The sequence below is a fragment of the Zootoca vivipara genome, chromosome 13 (genome assembly GCF_963506605.1).
Source record: "Zootoca vivipara chromosome 13, rZooViv1.1, whole genome shotgun sequence".
NCBI lineage: Eukaryota > Metazoa > Chordata > Lepidosauria > Squamata > Lacertidae > Zootoca > Zootoca vivipara.
Genome location: NC_083288.1, coordinates 45,778,711 through 45,797,416, shown reverse-complemented (window position 1 = coordinate 45,797,416; position 18,706 = coordinate 45,778,711). Strand labels below are relative to the sequence as shown.

The 18,706-nt window shown below is 46.5% G+C and overlaps 1 gene segment (V, D, J or C); it reads right to left on the bottom strand.

Moving 5' to 3' along the window:
- Window positions 1-742: 742 nt before the first annotated feature.
- Window positions 743-10,757, bottom strand: LOC118095686 (immunoglobulin heavy variable 3-11-like; the record flags this gene model as incomplete). The annotated part of the segment is given in 4 exon segments: window positions 743-1,062; window positions 5,836-5,897; window positions 6,972-7,026; window positions 10,745-10,757. Coding segments are annotated over 4 exon segments (450 nt in total), but the record flags the coding sequence as incomplete, so codon positions are not given.
- Window positions 10,758-18,706: the final 7,949 nt, after the last annotated feature.

Genomic DNA, 18,706 nt, shown 5'->3' with positions numbered 1-18,706 from the left:
AGCTATGGGCTGTCAGCTCTGGAATTTAACATGTTCCTGACATCTTGTGCTTTAATTAATGGGTGCAATGAGCTGCCATGTCCTCTACTTTCAGGCTGATCATTTGATGATAAAGATTGAACACCATTTCTCCCCGTGGACAGCATAAATCATGCCTGCTTATATTATACCTGTGGGATGTAAAGCTGCAGTCAAGTACAACATTCCTACAGTAGACATGTGACTTGAAGTGGGTGTGGTCTGTTGTACTAGCATGGAGGAGCACATGTAGGGTTGCCAGACTCAATAGAGGACAGGACTTCTGTGCCTTTAATTGCCCTGCTCTCTTTTGAGTCTGGAAACCTTAAAGAGAAACCAGCAGACCCTTTGTTTAATTTCCAAGCAAAGGGTCTGCTGGTTTCTCTTTAAGGTTTCCAGACTCAAAAGAGAGCAGGGCAATTAAAGGCACAGAAGTCCTGTCCTCTATTGAGTCTGGCAACCCTAAGCACATGGCTATGCCCCACCTAAGGATCTCTAAAATCCTGATGCCCCCCCCCCCCACCTCCGTGACATATAACCCTGAGGCCTCCTGCCAAAGACAGAGGACACCAGCAAGCCCTATTCTTCCCTCGAGGGACCAATATAGAGACTTTATGAGTATTGTATTGTGTTCAGTTTAGTGCAATCATTCTAACTGAAAGCTCTCCAGTGCCACCTGCGGTCTTTGTGTTTAAAAGGGAAAGTTTTTTGTGTGAGTTCAAGTTCAGTTTCCAACACTGTGTCTTTCTCTGGCACAGTAATATATGGCTGTGTCTTTTTGCTTCAGGCTGTTCATCTGAAGATGAAATCTGGAGCTGTCCTTGGACACAGTGGAACGCCCTTTGATAGCTGCAGAGTAGGTATAGCTAGATGATGATTGATAATGAACCAACCATTCCAGCCCTTTCCCTGGAGACTGGCGGAGCCAGTGCATGTGAGCACTGCTAAGGTCAAATCCTGCTGTTGAACAGGTGAGCCTCATAGCCTCTCCAGGCTCTTTTACTTCAGGCCCCGACTGGGTGAGAACAATCTGTGAACTGGCCCCTGAAGAAAGTAGAGGCAAACATAGGTTAACCAGCTGCATTTGTAAATAAATATTGTGCTTGGATCAGATTGTTATTTTTCTTGATTGACATTTTGCTAAAATAAATGCTACCAAAATGCAATTGCTTGCTCAAAAGTGTCTGCTGAATAATTTACTTACAAGAAAGCCCAGTTATGAATACGAAGGAATTCAATAGCCAGAACATTGTGAACACTGAAACAAGGAACACCACTGGTGGCTGAAGCAGGTTCCAGGAAATCTTTGTGTGTTGTTACTTTTTTCCTGAGGAGAAGAAAAGTCGGCCTTTTAAAAGGAAGTGAGAGTATATGAGTTTTACATATTCTGGGCAGGGCTGGGCATAGCTAAGATGAAAAGGGTGGCAGGTGGTAAAGAAAAGGACAAAATGCTAAGGTTTTTCAAGGGGGATATCCAATTGGACTTCAGCCATCATAAATGCACACAAGGGACAATTAATTGGGAACTTCGCATGAAAGGAATGAAGCTGTTCTTCATTTCAATGGAACAGCGATGGGTGAGGGAAACTACCAGATTCTGACCCATTAGACAGATCTATCCAGCTCCACAAGACCTGTTGAGAAGAAGAGGCTTGTCGTACTTCAGAGGTTTGCCAAAATGCAATGTCTTCCAGTGACCAACCACTGAGGTCTAGGGCAGGGATCCCCAAACTAAGGCCCAGGGGCCGGATACGGCCCAATCACCTTCTAAATCTGGCCAGGAATCAGCATGTTTTTACATAAGTAGAATGTGTGCTTTTATTTAAAATGTATCTCTGGGTTATTTGTGGGGCATAGGAATTCGTTCATATTTTTTTTACAAAATATAGTCCGGCCCCCCCACAAGGTCTGAGGGACAGTGGACCGGCCCCCTGCTAAAAAAGTTTGCTGACCCCTGGTCTAGGGGATCCTCACAAGCAGGACATGAGTGAAATAGCCCTCTCTCCACTTGTGATTCCCAGTGTTATGCAGGGGCATATTGCCTCTAAGAGTGAGGGGGAGAGCATAACCACTGTAAGGTGTAGTTGAAACAAACAAACAAACAAACAAAAATTCCTTCCAGTAGCACCTTAGAGACCAACTAAGTTTGTCATAGGCATGCACACTTCTTCAGATACTGTAAGGTGTAGACATGGATAGCCTTACCCTCCGTGAATTTTAAAACCTCCCAGGTTGTCATAACCCTACCAAAGTGCATTTGTTTGTAGCTATCAGCTGCAGCTTTCCATGGTTCTTTGAACTCCTGGGTTTTTGTGCAGAAGGAAACCACTGTGCTGCCCCCATGCTCACCATGCTAAATTCTCATACATAAAGGCTAACAGGGAACTAGAGAAACCAGCTGTGTGCTTTTCTCAGGGGAGGTGAATTCAACATGCTTGTGCGCACACAGATGTTAATGACTTACTGTATCACTCTTTTTTGGGGGGGGAGGGATTTTTTTTTCCTTTTTAAGCAGACTTGGAGCATCACCACCCCACTTAAGAGCAGGTCTCTTGCACAATAGCACGGGCAAATGTTTTCATGCATGCAGGAACACACCAGTGGGATCATGGGCGTACCCAGCGAGAGGCAGGGGGGCAGCTGCCCCCCAAAAGCAAAAAAAATAACAATACTGTATTTTACGGACCATAACACGCACTTTTTCCCTCCAAAAACTGAAGGGGAACAGTCACTGTGGATTATGGAAATCGGGCTGTTTTCACCCCCTACGCGGCTGCAGCCAGCAACAGGGAAGGGGGAGGAGCAGCCTGAGCTGGGGGGGGGGGGCAGACGGGAGCTCCATCCCTCCTTCCATCCTTCCTTCCCCCCTCTTTCTTTCTTCCTCTTTCTTCCTCTTCCTCTTCCTCTTCCTCTTCCTCTTCCTCTCTCTCCCTCCCTCCCTCCCTCCCTCCCTCCCTCCCTCCCTCCCTCCCTCCCTCCCTTCCTTCCTTCCTTCTCTTCCCTCCCTCCCTCTCTCTTCCCTCCCTCCCTCTCTCTTCCCCTCTCTTGCCCATAGCTGCCAAGTTTTCCCTTTTCTCGCGAGGAAGCCTATTCAGCATAAGGGGAAATCCCTTAAAAAAAGGGATAACTTGGCAGCTATGCTCTTCCCCCCCCCCCAGTTTTGATCCTGGGTATGCCCCTGAGTGGGATCCTCTGGTTTTCTGTGCCTTGTGAAGTTGATCCAGCTCCAGAAAGTGCAGTTGTAGCTAGATAGATAGCAGGGGTGTCAACTTGGCTGAAATATTGTGGGTGGGGTAAGCCCCAGCCCACACAATCAATTGCATCATGTGGTGCACAAACATTTGAATGACAATAACCATCAACTTCAGGGGACCTGGCCCCCTAAATGTTTTATGGGGGGAATGGACATCAGCTCCTAGAAGTTGCTTCCTATGGTGCAATGGGAATCAGCAAAATCTCCAAAAAAAAACATTTGTTTGTTTGTTTGTTTGTTCATACTTTTCAAATTTATACATTTCACTAATTTTATACACTTCACTAGTTTTACAATCCTTTTGACATTTCAAAACTTGACTTCCTTCCCCCTCTTTCTGCGGTTCCTTAAATTTGTTTTTAATATCTACTCCTGCATATCCAAATTAACTTAATTTGCTCATTTATTCATCTTCATTAAATATATACTCTTATAAAACTGCAGGTTGTTACAAGAATCCTGTCAATGTTTTTATCTGTTTATAATTTATCTGTAAATATTCAGTGAAACATTTCCATTCTTTTATATATATATATATAAGAATTGTTTTCTTGATTTCTTATTGTTCCGTTAAGTTTCACCATTTCTGCATCTTCTGCATAGATTTTGTTTCCATTCTTCCTTTGCTGGCACTTCTGCTTCTTTCCATTTTTTGGGCAAGTAACATTCTTTCTGGGAATCAGCAAAATTAACACTGCTGACATGGGCTGCTAGATGTCCAGATTTCTCCTGGACACTGCTTGCGGTTGCAGTTTTCCGGCTATGTCTGGGAAATTCTGGACATACTGCACCTGTATATATCTGTATCTGAACTGCCTATCAAGCTGGAACATAAGGTAAAGGGACCCCTGACCATTAGGTCCAGTCGTGAACGACTCTGGGGTTGCGGTGCTTATCTTGCTTTAATGGTCAAGGGAGCCGGCATACAGCTTCTGGGTCATGTGGCCAGCATGACTAAGCCACTTCTGACAAACCAGAGCAGGGCATGGAAATGCTGTTTACCTTCCCGCAGGAGCGGTACCTATTTATCTACTTGCACTTTGACTGCTAGGTTGGCAGGAGCAAGGACCAAGCAACGGGAGCTCACCCTGTCACAGGGATTCGAACCGCTGACCTTCTGATCGGCAAGCCCTAGGCTCTCTGGTTTAACCCACAGCGCCACCCACATCCCATGTATTTTCAAGCTGTTTGCTGAGCCTGAGACTACTACTTCTACAGCAGTAAATCATTTGGAATGTACTCTGCTTCCATGTGCTGACTATTACTGTGAGCAAGATCCACATTTCCACTGTGTGTCTATCTCATATCAGATTCCCAGCAATTTCCCAAGGAACTGTGAATAGAGTTGTCACTGTAACACTAAAATATCTGGTATCGATATGTACTGCTAGGTCTTTGATGAGCACATATAAGCAACTTTCCCTAACCAGGTGTCATCCAGATGTTTTCATAGAATCACAGAATTGTAGAGTTGGAAAGGACCCTGAGAATCATCTCAATGCAATGCAAGAATGTGTAGTTGTCTCATAAGGGGATTGAACCCGCGACCTTGGCATTATGAGCACCATGTTTTAACCAACTGAGCTTTTCGGGCTGTACAATCACTTTCATCAGCCCTCGTCAGCATGAGCACTATGGGGGCTGGAGTCGGTCTGCCCGTCTGCCTGTCTGCCTGTCTGCCTGTCTGCCTGTCTGCCTGTCTCTCTCTCTCTCTCTCTCTCTCTCTCTCTCTCTCTCTCTCTCTCTCTCTCTCTCACACACACACACACACACACACATTTACCAACACAATTTAGATCCATGCAACTTCATGCCTATGCAGAATGTCATTTTGAGCTCTTGTACTTAAATAAATTATCACTGATGATTACAAATTTTGATAGGAACATACTTCTGAAATTCAAGGTTGCTGTGTTTAAAGGTAAAGGTACCCCTGACTGTTAGGTCCCGTTGCGGACGACTTGGGGTTGAGGGCTCATCTCGCTCTATAGGCCAAGGGAGCCAGTGTTTGTCCACAGACAGCTTCCGGGTCATGTGGTCAGCATGACTAAGCTGCAGCACACAGAAACACTGTTTACCTTCCCGCCGGAGCAGTACCTATTTATCTACTTGCACTTTGATGTGCTTTCGAACTGCTAGGTGTTTAAAGCAAGGCTATTGTGACATGAATACTGTGGAACTGAATGCACCAGTGATTCAGGAAATGAAATGTCTAAAGAGTAGTGCACAAAAATAGCTGTAGTGCACAAAAATATATGTATCACTGGTTTTCCAGAAGAGTAGTTTTTGCACAGCCTGTGAGAGACATTTTCTCTCTGTGTGTCTCTTGCACAGTAATATGTGGCGGAATCCTCCAGTTTCAGGCCACGCAGTTGCAGGAACACCTGGTTTTTTGAGGTGTCTCTTGTGATGGTGATCCGGTCCTGGAGACCACTGTTATAGTTCACATTTCCATTGGACCAGATTCTTCCACTCCACACCAGCCCTTTCCCAGGGGCCCGATGGGCCCAATCCATGAGACTGCTCACTACAGAAAATCCAGACACTGTACAGGTCAGCTGTACAGTCTCTCCTGGCCTCTTGACACCACCACCAGACTCTGTAATGGTAACTTGGGATAAAACACCTGTATCAGGGGAGGAAAAAATTGAAGATTTAAGAAGAAGAAGAAGAAGAAGAAGAAGAAGAAGAAGAAGACTATACAGTGAATCAATTCCTTGCAGAATTTCCTTACGTGCAGGGAAGATCATTAGGGAAATGGTCAAGAGTGTTAATTCCATGACTTGAACGGTTGGCAATAACTCACAGGTCCTGAAGGGGAGCTGTATTCTACTGAGAAGCTTTGCATCCTCTGTTTCCTTTAATGAAGCCCACAAGTAAGAATTATTTGCATGGTAGCACAATCACCACTAATAAAGAAAGGAGAAACCTCCAGGATCTGACTAGAAAGGTAAAGGTAAAGGACCCCTGGATGGTTAAGTCCAGTCAAAGGTGACTACGGGGTTGCAGCGCTTCAGGCTGAGGAAGCCAAGTCATGTGGCCAGCATGACTAAATTGCTTCTGCCGCAATGGAACACCGTGACAGAAACCAGTGCACATAGAAATTCTGATTACCTTCCCGCTGCAGTGGTACCTATTTACAGTGGTACCTCTACTTACGAATAACTCTACTTACGAATGTTTCTACTTACGAATGGAGCTCCGTCCGCCATCTTGGATGCGGTTTAGATAGGATTTTTTTCTACTTAGGAATTTTTAGATAGGGTTGCTTCGACTTAGGAATTTTTTCTCCCAATGCATTTCTATGGGATTTGACTTACAATTTTTTCCGACTTACAAATGTGCGTTTGGAACGCATTAAATTCGTAAGCAGAGGTCCCACTGTATCTACTTGCACTGGTGTGCTTTCGAACTGCTAGGTTGGCAGGAGCTGGGGCAGAGCAACGGGAGCTCACCCTGTCACATGGATTCGAACTGCTGACCTTCCGATCGGCAATCCCGAGAGGTTCAGTGGTTTAGACTACAGCGCCACCCGCACCTATGAGGCACCAAAAGCATCAATTCCACATCTCCTCCTGCATCTGCCCTGCAATGCACAGATGTACTAGCAGAGATAGGACATCATGCCATCCTGGCCGGAATCCAGGACTCTGAACTACTCTTTCTTTGGAAACAAGCACACACAATTGAATGTGGGTACACAATAGAATAGGACGCGGGTGGTGCTTGGGTTAAACCACTGAGCCTAGGGCTTGCTGATCAGAAGGTCGGCGGTTCGAATCCCTGTGACGGGGTGAGCTCCCATTGCTTGGTCCCAGCTCCTGCCAGCCTAGCAGTTCAAAAGCACATCAAAGTGCAAGTAGATAAATAGGTACTGCTTCAAGCGGGAAGGTAAATGGTGTTTCCGTGTGCTGCTGTGGTTTGCCAGAAGCGGCTTTGTCATGCTGGCCACATGACCCAGAAGTTGTAATGTGGCCAATAATGCGAGATGAGCACCGCAACCCCAGAGTCGGTCACGACTGGACCTAATGGTCAGGGGTCCCTTTACCTTTACCTTTTTACAATAGAATAGGTTTACTGGAAAAACCATGCAAAAAGTCCTCTGAAAAGTAAGAGATTATATAGTTATTTCTTGTGGTTTTCTTCTTCCTACATCAGTAGCAGCTTTTCTGTCAAAATAGGAGATCCTAGACATCTGCTTCTTGTGGCAAAATTATATTTTTATTTTTTCATCCTGCTGTACTTTCTTTTCTCTCTCTCTCTCTCTCTCTCTCTCTCTCTCTCTCTCTCTCTCTCTCTCTCTCTCTCTCTCTCTCTCCCTCCCTCCCTCCCTCCCTCCCCCCCCTCTCTCTCTCTCTGTGGTTTCTATTCCTAGGTCATTGTCCTTAGTTGCCCAATTACATGAAACACTCTGCTTTCTACAGCAGAAGGTTTTTTTTTTGCCAAGAAGCAGGATAAAATAAAATAAAAATGGTCAAACAAAACTGAAACAGATCAGAAGTCCCAATGGGGTGTTACAAACACTATAACGACAGGATGTTTTGCTGAGTTTCAAGATCTCAACGACTGATCCATAAAGTTTCAAGATCTCAACAACTGATCCATAAATAACCCTCCAGGAAACCTTGTCCCTTTGCCAGCTTCACCATGGGTATTTTTCAGAGCTCAGATTCACTCTGCACCACTGTGCTCTCTTGCACAGTAATACATTCCAGTGTCTTCAGCTTTCAGGCCTGTCATACGCAGATCAATCCACTGATTGGACATATCCATGGAAGTTGTGAATCGACCTTTAACAGAATCTCCATAATATGTGGTGCTTCCTGAAACCCTTGACACCCACTCGAGCCCCTTTCCTGGAGCCTGACGGACCCAGGCCATCCAGTAGCTGGCTATACTGAAGCCTGATGTTGTACACATAAGCCGAAGGGAATCTCCAGGCCTTTTCAGGTCTCCTCCATTTTCTACCAGAGCAATTTCTGACAAAACACCTAGGAAAAAGGACAAAGTTACAAACCTCCCTGAATACATTCTCAGCAAGTCCAAGTCAGATCATTGCAACCAAAGGGAGGAATTACCTTTGAAAGCTGAAAGAGTTAAGAGGAGATGGATCCAAATAATCATTTTTATTGGATGGTTTGCAGAGAAATGCTCCTTAGGAGGACTGGTAGCTACAACGGAACTATGGTTACTCTGCAAGATCAAAGTCTAGGGCAGAAGGGAGGGAGTTTTAAAGAATGGACTGAATCAATATTTGCATATGCTCTGCTATATAAGACACCACCAGTCCATGAAAAACTTCAACTTTCCCCCCCAAGAAGGGCTTAGCAATCAAAAAATTGTGTCCCTAGAGACAGGGGTCATAACTCATAACAGAGAGGACAAAGGAAGCTGCCGAATGGAGAAGATTATGTAATTCCTAATAATTCTCAGTCCATATCATAGCTCCCACAACACTATTCACATTAACTTCTTCTTCTTCTTCTTCTTCTTCTTCTTCTTCTTCTTCTTCTTCTTCTTCTTCTTCTTCTTCTTCTTCTTCCTCCTCCTCCTCCTCCTCCTCCTCCTCCTCCTCCTCCTCCTCCTCCAATTTCATATTTATTCAGATAAGCCTCAATCCAGGCACTTCCTGTGCACCAAGTGTCTGGTGGCTCGGGGCCCAGATAATTGGATCAAAATTGGAGAACCTAGAGATCTGCAAAATTCAATTTCCATCCTGTTGTGGTATCTACTACTGGGCTGTTGTGAGCAATTGCCCAGCATCATGGAGTATGATCACCACCATCAGGCAATTCTTTCCTGGGCATTTTTCTAGGAAGTTTTCTGCCATGGACACAGGTAGGTGTCCTAGCATGGCATGTCTCTAGCACAAAAATACATGGCAGTTTATTTGCGTGACCAGGCGGCGACTGCCCCAGTCCCCAGGGACCACCAGAAAGGAATAATGACTCTGACAACAGGTTATGGAATTAAAATTTGGCCATAACTTTATTAAACTCTCAAATGTAGGAAGACCTTGTCTTAGGCATTGGGTGTGTATCCTTCCCAGCCCCCCAGCTGGGGGAAATGGGGCTTCCCCAGAGTGGCTGGGGAAACCTAGCCAGATGGGCGGGGTATAAATATATTATTATTATTATTATTATTATTATTATTATTATTATTATTATTATTGGGAAATGGGGGTGGTCTGCAAGATGTATGTGGACGCAGGCAGCTCACCCCATATCCCCACACACAGGGTAGTTCACTTTCAGTGTATGGCCAGTGACACCCATTTTACAACCCCTTTAAGAGGGGACCCTGGAATCGCTGCCGCGGGGGGGGGGGGGAGTCACCACTTCACCCCCAACCCCCAATTTTAGGGAAGAAAAGACTAAAGGATTCTGCCCAAGGCCTTAAACTGCCAAAGTTGTGACAAATTGCTACGGGGGAGACAAAACCTGCCAATGCAGGAAAATTTCTTCCCGGTTTTTCAATGGCAACCAGTCAAAAGACCATAGCACCACCCAGTAAACAGGAAGAAAAAGGTTAACATGCAAACAAGAAACATTAAACAAAGGGAGGGTTGGGTGGGTGAAGCTCCTGAGCCGACTGCCTGGCTGCTGCCGGCCCCGCCCCCTATTTATGCGACTGGCCCCACCTCCCAGCAGTGTAAATTGACTAACTGAGGCTGGGCATGAACCTCCAAATAATGACACTCAGAGGCAGGCCAGCCCACACAACCGGTAAGTTCCCTGGAGTCTGAAGCACCGTGAGCGATCCCGCAACGGGCACCCATAGTGTAAAGCAGGCATCCCCAAACTTCGGCCCTCCAGATGTTTTGGACTACAATTCCCATCTTCCCCGACCACTGGTCCTGTTAGCTAGGGATCATGGGGGTTGTAGGCCAAAACATCTGGAGGGCCGCAGTTTGGGGATGCCTGGTGTAAAGTGTGAGTGCTCAGTGCAGGCAGAAGCTGGAGCTGTCTTTGGAGGAGATTATCACCTTTGAATTGTGGGAGAATAAGCATCATAATTCATCATGCGAAAGGCTGGACTAGATGAATCCCAAGCAGGAATTAAGATTGCCGGAAGAAATATCAACAACCTCAGATATGCAGATGACACAACCTTGATGGCAGAAAGTGAGGAGGAATTAAAGAACCTTTTAATGAGGGTGAAAGAGGAGAGCGCAAAATATGGTCTGAAGCTCAACATCAAAAAAACCAAGATCATGGCCACTGGTCCCATCACCTCCTGGCAAATAGAAGGGGAAGAAATGGAGGCAGTGAGAGATTTTACTTTCTTGGGCTCCTTGATCACTGCAGATGGTGACAGCAGTCACGAAATTAAAAGACGCCTGCTTCTTGGGAGAAAAGCAATGACAAACCTAGACAGCATCTTAAAAAGCAGAGACATCACCTTGCCGACAAAGGTCCGTATAGTTAAAGCTATGGTTTTCCCAGCAGTGATGTATGGAAGTGAGAGCTGGACCATAAAGAAGGCTGATCGCCGAAGAATTGATGCTTTTGAATTATGGTGCTGGAGGAGACTCTTGAGAGTCCCATGGACTGCTAGAAGATCAAACCTATCAATTCTTAAGGAAATCAGCCCTGAGTGCTCCCTGGAAGGCATGGGCGTACCCAGGATCAAAACTAGGGGGGGCAAGGGGAGGGGCCAAGGCACGGAAGGGGAGGGGCCACAAAGTGGGCGGGAACGGCGAACTCGTGCTCCGCCGGGCTGTGCCCCTCCCTAGCAGCAGGGCTGGTGGGCGGAGGCGGAGCCCAGCCCAGCGGAGCGCGAGTTCAGCGTTCCTGCCCGCCGCGCCGCGCTCTCTGGTTCCCCGCCGCGCTTGGCCTTGCCAGAGGGCGCGACGGGGAGCTGGAGGGAGGGCGCAGCGCGGCGGGCGGGAACGGCGAACTCGCGCTCCGCCGGGCTGTGCCCCTCCCTAGCAGCAGGGCTGGTGGGCGGAGGCGGAGCCCAGCCCAGCGGAGCGCGAGTTCGGCGTTCCCGCCCACCGCGCCGCGCTCCCTGGTTCCCCGCCGCGCTTGGCCTTGCCTGAGGGCGCGCCGGGGAGCTGGAGGGAGGGTGCGGCGCGGTGCGGCGGGAATGGCGAACTCGCGCTCCGCCGGGCTGTGCTCCGCCTTTGCCCACCAGCCCTGCTTCTAGAGTAGGGCAGCTGCCCTAACTTGCCGCATGGTGGGTACGCCCTTGTTGCACACCATTTTTCTGGGTTCCTCCTCCCTCCTGAGTTTGGTGGGGTGAGCACCCTGTTGCAACAGTTTAATCATGCTTACTAGCTGCTTTGCTTCTCAATATTCTCTGGTTGGCCTCTGTTATTTTCTCCTACCAATAGAAAACCTACATAAGGGCTCTATACGGGTTCTTGCGTACCCCATAAGGGGGAAAGGAGCAGTTTTTTCTTATAACATCATGATATTTGTCATGGGTTTGGTCCAGTGAATGGGAATTTGAAGCTGATTGTGTCTCTACTGTATGTGTAGCATCCATGTGTGGAATCCAGTACCCCTCCCCCCCAAAAAAATTAGGATTTTCCTGATCTGCAAATAACCAGATAAGGGAAGATAAATAAATAAACATGCATATTACGTGCCTGAGGGTGCACATTTTGTGTGTGTGTGTGTGTGTGTGTGTGTGTGTGTGTGTGTGTGTGTGTGTTTTCTTACATATGTGGTGAAGTTTCCCTGGGTCCCATCCATTTCCGTTCTGTTTGGTCAGCCCAAAGCAAAGAATAGTTATTTCCATAGATTCATAGAATTGTAGAGTTGGAAGTTACCCCAAGGGTCATCTAGTCCAACCCTTTGCAATGCAGGAATTTCAACTAAAGCATCCATGCCATGTGGCCATCCAACCTCTGCTTAAAAACCTCCAATAATAATAAAAAGTTCTACATTTGCTACTACATTTCAGTGGCTGTTGCTCACAGGAGCCACAGAAACATCTGCTTGTGATAGCAACATATCAAACATCAGCATTCAAAAGAATTTACTTCACAGGAGATGTTGGATTGCTGTGTTTTTTCCCCATGGAAAGTACACCTATTGCATAAGTTCTTATTTGTGCCTCTGTACATTGCTTAATATTGGTAACACTGATGACATTATGCAAATGATTTCCTGGGGTGTTATTCATTAAAAAGAAGCCACATGTAGAGAATGCCATAGTTCATGTCTATGATCTAATTCATTTCCACTTCAAGTCTGTGGGAGGGTTTGCCATCAAGTGAAGACATGGAACAGAAGTTTCTGATAAGTTTCTTGATGGTCTATCCAGCATGTAAGAAAAATCTTCATTTCCCCCTTCATATGAGCCACCTGGCATTTTCCTGTGTAACATTTTTCAGATATTTTTCCTTCCCATATTTTCTTTCCGATACAGGTATTTCATCCCAGATCAAGGGCGTACCCACCACGGGGCAAGTTAGGGCAGCTGCCCTACTCTAGAAGCAGGGCTGGTGGGCAGAGGCGGAGCACAGCCCGGCGGAGCGCGAGTTCGCCGTTCCCGCCCGCCGCGCTGCGCCCTCCCTCCAGCTCCCCGTCACGCCCTCTGGCAAGGCCAAGCGCGGCGGGGAACCAGAGAGCGCGGCGCGGCGGGCGGGAACGCTGAACTCGCGCTCCGCTGGGCTGGGCTCCGCCTCCGCCCACCAGCCCTGCTTCTAGGGAGGGGCACAGCCCGGCGGAGCGCGAGTTCGCCGTTCCCGCCCGCCGCGCTGCGCCCTCCCTCCAGCTCCCCGTCGCGCCCTCTGGCAAGGCCAAGCGCGGCGGGGAACCAGAGAGCGCGGTGCGGCGGGCGGGAACGCTGAACTCGCGCTCCGCTGGGCTGGGCTCCGCCTCCGCTCACCAGCCCTGCTTCTAGGGAGGGGCACAGCCCGGCGGAGCGCGAGTTCGCCGTTCCCGCCCACTTTGTGGCCCCTCCCCTTCCGTGCCTTGGCCCCTCCCCTTGCCCCCCCCTAGTTTTGATCCTGGGTACGCCCATGGTGTGCAAGCCCTTATATAGACTTTTGAAATTGCCACCCTGTAGCTCAAGACCACCCCCAAATACATCATACATACATCACAGAAGGGGTGGTCTACAGCAGAATCCTGTCTGGCAGGAAACCTGTTGATGGGTTTACCTGGAGAGCCTGGCCATTCTTTTGTGATGATAAATACTTAATTCCTGAGTCCAGGTCACAGGCTCACCCTATTCATACACAAATGTGCCCTTAAGGCAAGATTTGTGAGCACAGAGACAATGGGGAGGTTTTTTCCATTTCCATCCAAACTGCAGAGGAATATTTGAGGTCACTGAAATAGTCAAAATGTCTTTAGGACTGTTTTCCTGTACCGTTTCAGACATGTAGTTTATGTATTTGTATGTGTGTTTGCCTGGTACATTTATGAATATTTATTTTATATCTTAGACCTTATAATTCTCATAACAATGATCTGCATGTCTAGGCTTAATTTGCAGATTAGAACTGAACTGTCCAATAGCTTTCACACTAATGTGTGTCAAAGAGCTTTAAATATTATTATTATTATTATTATTATTATTATTATTATTATTATTATTATTATTTATACCCCGCCCATCTGGCTGGGTTTCCCCAGCCACTCTAGGCGGCAACCAACAGAAAAATAAAATAAAATAATTGATTAAACATTAAAAGCCTCCCTAAACAAGGCTGCCTTCAGATGTCTTCTAAAAATCTGGTAGCTGTTTTTCTCTTTGACATCTGATGGGAGGGTGTTCCACAGGGTGGGTGCCACTACCGAGAAGGCCCTCTGCCTGGTTCCCTGCAACTTGGCTTCTCGCAACGAGGGAACAGCCAGAAGGCCCTCGGTACTGGACCTCAGTGTCCGGGCAGAACGATGGGGGTGGAGACGCTCCTTCAGGTATACTGGACCAAGGTCATTTAGGGCTTTAAAGATCAGCACCAACACTTTGAATTGTGCTCGGAAACGTACTGGGAGCCAATGTAGATCTTTCAAGACCGGAGTTATGTGGTCTCGGCGGCCGCTCCCAGTCACCAGTCTAGCTGCCGCATTCTGGATTAGTTGTAGTTTTATTAATTTATTAATGAAATAAATATTTTGAGGGCATGGGAAATAAGAATGTATATAAATATTTTAAAAAGTATAAATATGCATTTGAATAATTTTCTATTTTAAAGGATTCTCTTCTTCATGCCTTAAAATAGTTCCTCCATTGGAAACGGAGAACCCAGACATCTGTTTTCTGTGAAAAAGGAGATTTCTTTCTCTACTACCCTTTCCGGTTATGATTTCTACTGCTTAACCCTTGAGAATGGAACACGAGCGCCGCCACCAGCCAATATTTTTCTGTGGTTACACTACAGAAGGTTTTTGGCATGAGTCCAGAAGGGTTTTCTCTCACTGTGTGCCATCTTTAGTACAATAATACATGGCAGTGTCCTCTTCTCTCAGGTTGTTAATCTGCAGGTAGAAGCTGGATTTGTCTTTGGAGGCTGTAAACCGACCTCGGAATGCAGAAGGCTGAGCTTCGTATCCTGGTTTCCTGAACCGAGACAACCCTTCGAACGTCTTTCCGGGTGCCTGCCTGATCCAATCCATGTAAAAAGTTTCCATATCAGCATCCAAACCATTCACAGTGCACTTGATCATTACCGAGTCTCCAGGCCTTTTGATTTCTAGACCAGATTGAGTGAGAGTCATCTGAGAATAGGCTCCTGAAAAGGGGGCATTAAAGCAGGAGGGTGACAGATAAAAATAAATAAAGAAATGCTTCAATTACGACAAGGAGCAGCTGTTCAATTCCCCATCCCCAAATACATTCCGGAACTATTTGCCAATCTCCAGAATATTTTTTGCCTGTAAAAATGTACAATGAGAAGCATACCTCCCAAAGCTGATAGAATGAAAAGTAAGTGTAGTAAAGTCATCTTTTTCTCTGTCTCTTCCTCCAGTCCTGTCTTTCTAAATGACTTCTCTGGGAAAAGAATGACTGGAAAGGCCAAGTGTAAAAAACAATATGAACCGACAGCAGAAAGAGGCTTTATCAAGTACTCCATGAGACTCTTTGCATACGGCCCCCCATTTAAAAGGCACAATGAATGCCACACCATTTGCATGATGCCCACTGGGCTACTCAGGGGCGTAGTGCCATTCACCAGCACCTTGGGCAGGGGTGGAGCTTCATGCTCCGGCACCGGGGGGGGGGGAACGGAGAGCAGGCGACGGCATGGCTGTCACATGTCCCGGGGGCATAACACGCATCCTGGGGGGCAGGGCGTGCCACCCACAGGGGTGTGGCATGTGCTCTGGGGGCATGACACCCAGTGAGGGGGGGAGCTACAATGGCACCCCACGAGGATTGCGCTGCCGGCAGCAGTGTGCTCCCCTGCCCCCCCTCTTCCTCTGCCAGTGGGCAAAGTGCACTTGTCCAGACTTTGCTGCTGACACCGCTGGGTGGACGCTCACAGGCAGGGCATAGGGGGTGAAGAGCAGGGGTGGGATACAGAGGGTGTTCTTCACCCTTTGAACTCACCCAGCCCTCACTGCCGGAGCCAGGCAGGGCATGTGATAGGGAACTCTGAGAGGAAGGCATGCTGCGCGGAGCCACCATGGAGTCCGCCTGCCTCCTCCTCCTCAGCTGTAAGGCGTCTCCGGGGGAGGCGGCTGGCAGACACAAGCCCCACACTGATGCTTCGGGCAGCATGGAGCCTGCAGGCGCCTGAGCCACAGCATCACTCCCAGGAGAGGTGAAACAAAAAAAATTCTTTCCAGCAGCACCTTAGAGACCAACTAAGTTTGTCATTGGTATGACCTTTCGTGTGCATGCACACTTCTTCAGATACACTGAAACGGAAGTCACCAGACACTTTTTTTAATTTTGTTTTATTATTTTTATATTATTATTATTTTATTTATTTATTTATATTTATTTTTGTTTCTACTATGTTAGACCAACACGGCTACCTACCTGTTCCCAGGAGAGATATGTGGCTTGGGCATGCTGCAGGCCAGGCCCTGTGGTAAGTGCCACCCCGGCGGTGTGGCACCCAGTGTGCCCTGCTGCCCCGCTCCCTAGCTATGCCTCTGTCTATGGAGCTGCAAAAGGCTCCCTTGCCCCCGGTCTCACAGGACCAGGAGAAGTATGAAGCAGGGGGAGCAAAGGCAAGCACACCAGCGTAGTCTCAGATTGCTTGGGAAAGATGCGGGAGAGGATGAGACCTAAGCAGCTGTGATAAGGCCTTCAGTCTCCACAACTGCCTCACAGGGGCAAGATATATCAAATAATAGTTGCTGAGCTCATTAGGCCTGACACTCCTGAGCAGATCCTGTTTCTTCTAATAAAGAGTTAGCTTCATTTACTCTGTGTGATTTATTGCTGGCTCACTCTGGCTTGCTTCTGATACCTACCTTCAGTTGCCTTTCTTTAGGAGAAAATAAGTTCCCCTCTCTCTCTGCTTAGCTGCCAGTGGAACAAATATGCTGAATTTTCAATGCCCAGGCCAGATCCTGTAAATGGTAAAATCTTAAACTAACATGGGGGGGGGGTTAGATTTTCAATTCCACTTACATTAAAAAATAGTCAGTGGAATAAGAATCATATAGCAGTTGCATAACTTCACAGTTAAGCAGCAGTTAAAGTCTTTCTTTTTGTGTGTGTTTTTAACAGTTACATTTCATTAGTTGATGATTTCTTGACTGATTTAGTACATCAGATGGTTGGAATAGATAGCCTCTATGATTCTATAAGTCAGTCTCAGAATTAGATTGCTCATGCATTTAGGTTAGCTAAAGTACTTAACATGGAAATCCTAGACAACTGCTTCCTGTGTAGGAGAATAAGATCTCCTCCTTCTTGTGCTTTCTACCAGGAGGTCATTTTGCTCCATTGCCCAATATTGTGAAACACAAGCCCAATCTGCTTGTGTTTGTTTCAATAGATTCCTTCCCACTGAAAGTTTTCTAGTACCACATGCAGTATTCTCCTTTTATCTGTATCATATATTCTTCTACCATTATTTTTGTCTGAAATCAGCCTCAGTTTCTACCACTGTGCATCTCTGGCACAGAAATAGACAGCTGTGTCTTCTTGCTTGAAGCTGTTCATTTTCAGGTAAAAGCTGGAGCTGTCCTTGGTGGCAGTGAAACAATTTCGGATTGCTGGAGAGTAGCCAGCACCGCTTGAGTAATGGTAAAGGAGGTATCCCAGCCCTTTTCCAGGAGACTGTCAGATCCAGTGCATCATATAACTGCTGGGAGCAAATCCACTCAGAGAACAGGTGAGCCTGGTAGATTTTCCAGGCCTTTCCAGTTCTGAGCCTGACTGAGAGAGAACAATCTCCGAACTGGCCCCTGAAGAGAAAAGAAACACCAAGTGTAAAAAAATCATATGAATTACAAGCACAGCCTTACTGGCTCAAATGGTTTTGCCCAAGATGGACTAAGTTTACCATAATGAGTCCTTTGATTATAATGGATCTGCTCTGAGTATGACTGACTTGTTGGAGACCAATCATAATAATTTGCTTCCAGATAATAGATGCAGCTCTAAAAGGAATTGACCTACATGACAATGTACTAGTGAACATGAAAATAATTAAGAACCGTAGCATTTTGAATGGTGAAGCTGATGACTTGAAGACACTCAAATATAATCAAACCGGATCTAGGGAATTTTTCTGACTATGTTGAAGTCAACCTATTTAAAGAATTGAGAGCTTTGAGCCTTTGCATATGAGCTGGGCAGTCCTGGGGTCATCTGAAATAAAAAGGGCTGGAATTCCTTGAATCTGGTAACAGAGTGCTTTGAATGCAGAAGGCCCCATGTTCTACCCTTAGCAGTTTCAGCAAGGGCTGGGAGAGACCCCACTCTAAAAACCTGGAGAGGCATTGCCAGTAAGAATAGTACAGCCTTTCCCAACCTTGCACCCCAGATATTATTGGACTACAACTCCCATAATTCCTGGTCGGCATGGCCAGTGGTCAGAAACAATGGTGTTCTAGTCTAACAACATGTGGGAAAACAAGATTGGTAAAGGCTGCTGTATAGAAAACTGAACCAGGTAGACCAAAACACTCAAATTCAGTATTATTATTATTATTATTATTATTATTATTATTATTATTATTATTATTTAGTATTTGTACCCATCCCATCTGACTGGGTTGCCCTTGCCACTCTGGGAAGCTCCCTATGCTAATAATAATAATAATAATAATAATAATAATAATAATAATAATAATAGATTTATTTATACCTTGTCCACCTGGCTGGGTTTCCTTCACTTCCCCACTGAGTTTGGAATTGAGATCTCTCTCAAACCAGGCACAAAGAGGGCGGGATGAGGTACATTGTCCAGAGAAAGGGGGGGAGGGGAGTGGTCTGGGTACAATCCCAAGGGATGAATAGAGAACTCTGGAGGGCCACACTTGTCCTTATATCATGTGATGAGAGATGCAT